We start from the raw sequence: 7,620 nt of genomic DNA on the forward strand, positions 1-7,620 counted from the left end.
GGCTCCGAGCCGCTGCTTCCCGCACCCTCATCCCACATTGCGGGGCCGGCCGGGCTACCCGCGCAAATCGGGCGCAAATCGGGCGCAGGCAGAGAGCGAACTGCGCGCTCCCCCGCCTGCCGCGCACGGACCTGAGCCCGGGGGGACGCACCGAGCGGGATTTGCGGCTGTTTCCCCTCAAAGCCCCCCCGGCCGTGGGGTCTCGGCTGCCTGCGGGGTCCCCTCCAGCTGCTCCCGGAGCGCTGCCTCTTCCCTTTCCCCCAAATCCTCTCTGTTTTCCCCCAGATCCGGAGCACACGGGGGCACCGGCTCCTGCCTGCAGTTCGCAGGGCAGGTTTTATTAACAGATGAAAAATAGCCATCGCGTTTTTGTGGGAGCGATGAGCTGTAAAGACACGTTGGGGGGCTCGGGAGGTCCTTTCCTTCCCTCGCAGTATTTAATCATCACGAAGGTGTTCTCTGATCGGGACCATTTTTGAGTGCAATTGCAAGTGACTATTGCTCGCGTTGCAGCTCTTGCTGTAGGCGCACATTCAATGCACAGTTCAAGAGCAGTTTATCTTAGCTTAATGTAAGTAAAAGAATAGTGTCGGATCAGTGTACCATTTGTTTCAGTTTTCTTGAGGAGGGAAAAAAAAAAAAAAAAGGAAAAGAAAGAATGGGGGAAAAAAAAGAAGCGCTGTAATAGATTTAACTCTGTCACAGCAGGGAATTGTTCCGCAGCTCCTTAATGCAGCCCTTCGGGCAGCTGCACGGTTACCTTCCGAAGGGATCACACGGGTGAGCGAGATGCGAAGTTTATCTTCGCACCGAGATGGTTTCGAGCTCTTTTGGAGGCAGGAAGGGCCGAGGGCTGAGCTGGGAGCCGGGCAGCGGCGGCTCGAGCTGCGCCGTATCAACCCCCAGCGCTGATAAGCGCACAGCATCCCCAGCTCGGCTGCCTTGACTTACTTCTGTATTAGTTCTCAATTGCAGCGCAGTGTAAACCAGCTTTTTGATTAAGCAAACAGCGGAGCGTTGGTTAAGAACACTTAAACTTCAAAAATAAATAAATAAATAAATCAAAATCCCCCTGGGAAGCGGGCTCTGAATTGGTTAATAATGTGCAGTACTTGCTAAATTGCTGACTTCCAGATGTGGAAAATATCTTTCTTGTTTAGGACCTACGTAACCTGATTGGATTACGACAGAAGCGTCACATTGGAAGGCTTTTGAGTGATGATTTAATTAACCATACAGTAGAAAGCTGTATTTGCCAGGAAACCCCTTCCATATTTGCATAACCAATCCCTTCAGTGCAAAGGTGGAGTCTGGGCTTTTTCTTTTTTTTTTTTTCTCTCTCTTTTTTCTTCCTTATCCCCCCCCCCCCCCCCCCCCCTCAGTCCCCTCTGAGCGATTTTTGTGTTAATTTTCATACTTTCCCAAAGGTGACAAAGTTGTAACCTCAGGGAAGTTCGGCTCTGCGGGTCGGGCCGGGCCGGGGCAGGAAGAGCCCAGCGATCCCTATCTGTGAACAGCACACAGACACTGTAAGAGCTCAGCACGTTCGGGTGTGTTTTGGCTTCTTTTTTTTTCCCCCCTTCTTCTTCGTCTTCTTCTTTTTTTTTTTCCATCAGATTTAGCTGACTGTTCAAATAAACCTGGATGAGTGCTGAAATGAAAGAGGGGGGAAAAAAAACATGCCCCAAAAGAAACGCGTGAGGATAAAAATAAAACGGCACCCAAACGAGCAGAATCAGCTCGGAGCTTGTTCGCAGTGCCCGCACTGAGTTTAGTTTTCTAGGCGTTATGTTAGGGTAAGTTTTGCCCTCCGCAAACAGCCCCAGCTCTGGAGGGGCCGGGTTCAGGATGCGGCCCAGCGCCGGGAATCCCGTTACGGTGAGGGGGGGGGAGGGAGGGGGACGGGATCCGGCGGGGATCCCGCTATGGGGGGGCGGGATCCGGCGGGATCCTGCCGGGGGGCGGGAGCCGGCCAGCAGCACGCCTGGGGGCGGGGGATCCCGTCTGCGGGGGAGGGGGGAGTGAGGGCTGAACGAGTTGGGGGGGGGGGGGGAGAGGGGAAAAGTGGCAATGGGGTGGGGGAGGCAATGGGGAGGGCTGCGGGAGGCAGCTCTTGTGGGGCAGAGGGTGTGCAACCCCCCCCCAGCACAGCCCGGTTGGGGGGGGGGGGGGGTAGAAGATGCACGAAGGGGCAAAAGCTGCAGCCCCGAGGGGTAAAAAGCTGCAGCCGGAGTGTGTGTGGGGGGGGGGGCTCCGGTCTGCGGCCCCGCGGGGAAGGAGCGATGGCGGGGCCGGGGGGGTCCGCGGAGCGGCGCGGAACGGAGCGGGGCGGGGGGCGGGAGAGGGGCGGGGGGCGGGCGGGAGGAGGTGGAATTGCATTTCTGCCGCTAAAGCGTTCGCGGAGACTTCAAGGTATAATCTATCCCAGATCCTTTCCCAGAGAGAAACTTGGCGATCACGTTTCCACATGATGCTCACGTTTGGTGCTCTTCAATTATCCCTCCCCACAAAGATAGGTGGCGTGTGTTTCAGGGTCTCTCCTCTCGCTCCTACAGAAAAGAAAAAGAAAAAAATGTCATTAGAAGAGGCGTAACACGTCAGTCCGTCCCCAGGTTTGTGTTTCCTGGAGTGGCAGAAAGAGATCAGTCCTAACCTGCCCAGCAGGAATAACGGTCCTTCCGACAACTCTTTGCGAGGCTTTTACAATTTCTCCAGGAGCTGCATCTCCCTTCACCTTTTCTCCTCCACTTCGCGGCTTCTTCATGCTTTTTCTTCTCACCATTTCTGGCCAAAACTACAAACAAGACTTCGCAGGTACGTTCGGAATTTAATTCCATTTTCTTTCCTTTTTTATTGATTTCTTTTTTTTTTTCCCTTCCCCTTCTCTTCCTCCCCCCCACACCCCCCTCACGCCACCTCAACCTCCAACGAGCTCATTTAATTTCGATAGAATTTTTATTTTTATTTATTTTTTCTTATTTTCAACCTTTTGCTTCCTTTCTGCCTTCTTCTCATTTGGGGCGAAATTCTCCCTTTTTTTCACCCGAACCCGAAGGCGTTTGGGTCCATCTCTAAAGAAGGACGAGCGGGTTGGGGGTTCGGGGCTGAGCCCCCCCGCCCCATTACCTGTCATCCAGGTACAGGAGGTGCCTTTTGCACATCAGCTCCAAAAAGTTTGAGTGCCAGGAAGGAGCATCGCCCTCCTGCATTCAAATATCTCCATTTCTCTGCCTCCCCTTAGGCAGCCTTTGCTCTTTTATTCGTGGCTTCGCCCCAAAGTTGCTGTATACCTGTTCGTGCTGCAGCCCGGCCGGGCGAGGATGTGTTTCCCCAAACAGAAAGTTTGCTGTTTTGTCTGCTTGCTCGCTTTCATTTCTTTCTTTTATTTCGCGGAGCTGGGTGAAGTAGCACCTTAGTTTCTGGGATCCTAAAGCAAGAAGTGAAAGTAGTGACTGGAACTTAAAAGTCGTTTACCAAAAAGCGAGTATATATATGTATGTATATAATAAATAGAAATAAAATGCAAGGGACTCATCTGGGAAAGAAAGTGCTGTCGAGATGTGCGGGTTTCAAATTATGGACAACTTTTGGAGGCAGGCTGAGGAGCAGGAGAGGCAGTGAAATGCATTTAAAACAATTCAGCCCTGCTCGTTTTGCATGCAAACGCCAATTGCCGAGGCAGGCTCGGAGCCCGCTCGGTCCCTGTCCTCGCACTGCTGCAGCTCTGCAAGGGGATGCCAGCATTGCCCCTCCAGCAGCGAGTTTAGCAGCAAATGCTAAAGTTTGCAGCACATTTCTCAGCCCCATCCATTCACGGGGTGATTTCTCCTTGCCCAGGCGGAATCCTTTGCATAGAGCGTGAGGAGCCACGCTGACCCCGCACGGGCACTCCGTGGAGATCGCCATCCCTTTACCTGATGGGGACACGCGGGTTTGGGGACCGCAGAGGGTTGGGAAGAGTTGAGGCATGGAAGGAAGGAGCAGCAGCAGCAGCAGCACGCTGCTCAGCTCAGCCCTGCTGGGAAGCGCCAGCAGAGTGAAAGAACACGAGGGAGGGGAAAAGAATTAAAAATAAAAATAATAATAATTAAAAAAAATACAGAAGAAGAAGAAGAAAACACTTGGCTAGGAAAAAAACAAAGAAAAGGAAGCATTCAGTCAAGGAATTATTAAAAACATATAATAATGTAAAAGTCCCAGTGCTGGGGAAGACAATAGATGAGAAGGCGAGAGGGGATCCTGCTCAGGAGAGCAAGGGTTAATTGCCCTTGTTTTACAGTTTGCATCTGTTACATCTTTTATAGCCCCTGTTTAAACTAATCCTCGAGTCAAAGCATCTTTAAAGCTACAGCATCTTCTGCGGGGCGGACCGAGCCTCGGCAGCGGGATGGCAGAACCAAACGCCGCTGTGACAGATAGGGCTCAGCACGCACTGCGGGTCCCAAAGTTTACAAGTTAAATAATAGTAATAATAATAATAAAAGAAAGAAAGAAAGAAAAAGAAAGAAAAGAAAAAGAAAGAAAACAACACCGCGAGCTGCACATTCTGACAGCGGTGGTTTTGATTTCTGTTTCTTTTCTGGGGGGTGAGGGGGGGTTGCGGGGTGTGTGGGGGGGATGAAAAATGTCACTCCGAAGCTTTGTTTAAGCGAGGGGCAGGGGAAACCCTGAATATTGTCAAAGTGACTAAAAAGGTGACAGAGGTTTATAATTACACTGCTAGGGGGAGGGGAGCTCGGCGCTGCGCTCTGCCCCAGAAGGACAGGGAGAGCCATGTTTCCCTCGCTCCTATCACTTCTCCGGAGTGCACTTGGAGAGGAAAAATAACAGGAGCGGCGGCAGGAGGGGAGAGGGACAGAGAGCGAGTTCTAATGTCACATTAAAGTACTTTTCGGAGGAAGCGGTCCGCCTAGCATTGAGTCAAGCAGCCTACTGTAAAAGCCGCGCATTCCCTCATACGGTCATGAGTTATGACTCACTGGAGATGTAATTCTTGTCTCCCTCCGATCTGCTTTGCTGGTGCAACACACGCACACGCACCCCGCGCGCACCCCCCCGGCAGCTCACACACACACACACACACACACACACACACACACACATACAACACACACAACACACACACACACACCCGGAGCGCGCAGCGCGCACCGCGGTCCCTAAAGCGGTCGCGGAGCGGAGCCGCCCGGCTGGGAGCGAGGGGGGAGCGCGCAGCTCCGTGTCCCACCTCCCCCCAGCGCGGCAAAGCGTCGCCGTGTGCGTGGATGGGTTCTTTTTCGGGTGCAAATTCGGGTCCCCGTTGGCGCCCTGCGTTTAAATGGGATATACCAATGCCCACATTGTCGCTGTGTTTGGTTGTTACATAGAGTCTGCGTGCTGCTGAATCAGGGAGTCGAGTCCATGCGAACTGCCATCTGATCCACTCTTATCAATGAAGCAGCAGATCATGGCGGATGGCCCCAGGTGTAAGAGGCGAAAACAAGCCAACCCCCGGAGGAAAAACGGTAAGCGGCCCCCCCCGAGAAAACTTTTTTTTTCCCGGCCGGCTGCGGGGGGAGCCCGGCGCTCGGGGCGCTGCTGCGGCTCCGGCCCCACGCGGAGCGTCCCGCGGAGGTTGCGCGGCCCGCGGAGACACTGCGGGGCCGGGGGCAGCGGGGGGAGCGCGGGGCCGGGGCCGGGGGCAGCGCGGAGCGGAGCGGAGCCGCACGCGGAGCCGCGCCCCAAACTTTGTCGCGCGGGTGCGGAGCGCGGCGGAGCAGCGCGGCCGGGAGGAGGAGGCCCGAGGGGCCGGGAGCGGACGGGAGCGGAGCGAGGGGCGGGGGGCGGCCGGGCCGCTGCCGGCCATGGGAAAAAGCGGCAGCGTGAGAACCCCGAGGCGCCGAGTTAGCGCCTCTCTGCTTTCTTTTATTTTCTTTCTTTTTCTTTTCTTTTTCCTTTTTATTATTGTTAGAGACTCGAAAATGAAACTTCCCGCACCCTAATAATGAATAGCCCCCTCGAGCTGAGTGCCCGGGGTTGCCCTGTGCTCGCACTCCGCGGCCGCGCAGGGCCGGGCTCAGCGGGACGCGCTGCCCCGCTCCGCTTTGGCGGCCCCTCGGGGGTCCCTCGGCCCGGATCCCCCCGGCTCCTTCCCAACACCCCCCACCCGGCCGCACCCCCCGGCCCCTCTCCCACCAACTTTCCTCCTTCCGAGGAGGCACCGCTGAACCTGAACCCGCACGCTCCGAGCTCAGATACTTCGCCCCGAGTGCGGAGGTGGGGGCGGGAGGGGTGCCGGGGGGGGGGCAATAACAACAACAACAACAACCCCAAAACAAAGACAAGAGAATGTTGATTAGAAACAAATGATCCTTCCCCCCCCTCCTCTCGCCTTCCCTTCCCTCTCTCGAGGTTGCGAATGTGTGTGTGCGTGTGTGTGTGTGTGTCTTTTTCTTGTTGTGGTGGAGGCGTCGAGCCATATGGGGGAGTGATAGAGGAATTTTAGTCAGAAACTGTTCGCTGTGTTACACTGGCTTTTCCCTTTGTGTTGTCTTTGATCTATTTGCTCGGCTTAGTATTACCAAAAGAAGGGGAAAAAAAAAAGGGGGGTGGGGGGGGAGAAAAAAAAAGAGAGAGAAGCCAACTCAAATAATATATTCCGAGCGGCTTCCCAAGGATCCGCTCCCTGTTATCGTTTTTTAAAGTCTCCCCCCTCCGCCGCCACCCTTTCCTCTCGTGTCTGTCATTATTTAAGGTGGTCCTCGCAGAGGAGACCTCCCCTTCCCCTCATCTCTGGGTAATTTAGGAGACATTAAAATTACACGTAATGTTTCCCTCTCCTCTCTTGTGTTTCCTCTGTTCTTTTTATTAAATGTTGGTTATTGATTTTCTGAAATCAATGTCTGTTGTGGGGCTTTTTTTCCCCTTACAAGTAGCTAAAGCACGTTGCTGATCAACTGGATAACAAAAGCTTTGTGTCAAGTAGCCTTTTTTCTTATGTTAAACAGTCATTTTTTGGAGAGAAAAAGAGAGCGAGATTTCAAGCGACGCATCCAGAAGTGCTCTTTCGCACTAAAGAATATTCTGAGTGTTTGAGGGGGGTTTATTCCGCTTCCTTCCCCTCCTCGCTTTTTAACAAGAGATTATTACTTTAGCGCGTTAAACCCATCACATGCTCAGAGCGGAGGGATGCTCCCGTGCCTTCCCCGCTTCCCCAACGGGAGCCGAGACGCGAAACCGACGCGTTGGAGCGGACGGCCCCGCTGGGTCCTCGCACCCCCCATTGGGGACACGGCCCGGGGCAGCACGGCCCCGCTCCGTCCGAGGGCTCTGTTTTCTCCCAGCACCGCTCTAAAGTCGCGAGCCCAAACTTTCCTCGCTCTTTGGAAGGCTGAAAGCTCACACCAACTTCAGCCCAAGCGCCGGGCACAGCGAGGGTCGAGCAGCTCCTGCAGCGTGCCCGGCCCAGGCAGGGCAGCTCTCCCCTCTTTGTCTGTCCTCTCTGTCCTCTTTGTGCTCCGTCCTTCGGTCCTTCCATTTATTTCTGAGTGGGAAATGCCCCAGGTCTGGGAAGCAGGTTGGCGAGCCGGGCTGCCTTGGTTTCTTCCTTTTTTTTTTTTCATCTTTTTTTTTTTTTCCCTT

The 7,620-nt window shown here is 54.2% G+C and overlaps 1 protein-coding gene and 1 long non-coding RNA gene across 2 annotated transcripts in view; both read left to right on the forward strand.

Moving 5' to 3' along the window:
* The first annotated feature begins 1,383 nt into the window (after positions 1-1,383).
* LOC107317058 lies at positions 1,384-1,801 on the forward strand. The gene is made up of 2 exons (XR_001556705.1): positions 1,384-1,529; positions 1,617-1,801. It is a non-coding gene; the product is annotated as an uncharacterized LOC107317058 (long non-coding RNA).
* Positions 1,802-2,303: 502 nt separating this feature from the next.
* ZEB2 (zinc finger E-box binding homeobox 2) overlaps positions 2,304-7,620 on the forward strand; it is a 107,974-nt gene continuing 102,657 nt past the window's right edge. Inside the window, 2 exon segments of the mRNA XM_015869266.2 lie at positions 2,304-2,814; positions 5,367-5,504. Of these exon segments, the coding sequence (XP_015724752.1) occupies positions 5,432-5,504 (73 nt within the window). The 5' untranslated portion in view covers positions 2,304-2,814; positions 5,367-5,431.

The sequence above is a fragment of the Coturnix japonica genome, chromosome 7 (assembly GCF_001577835.2).
Source record: "Coturnix japonica isolate 7356 chromosome 7, Coturnix japonica 2.1, whole genome shotgun sequence".
Taxonomy (NCBI): Eukaryota; Metazoa; Chordata; class Aves; order Galliformes; family Phasianidae; genus Coturnix; species Coturnix japonica.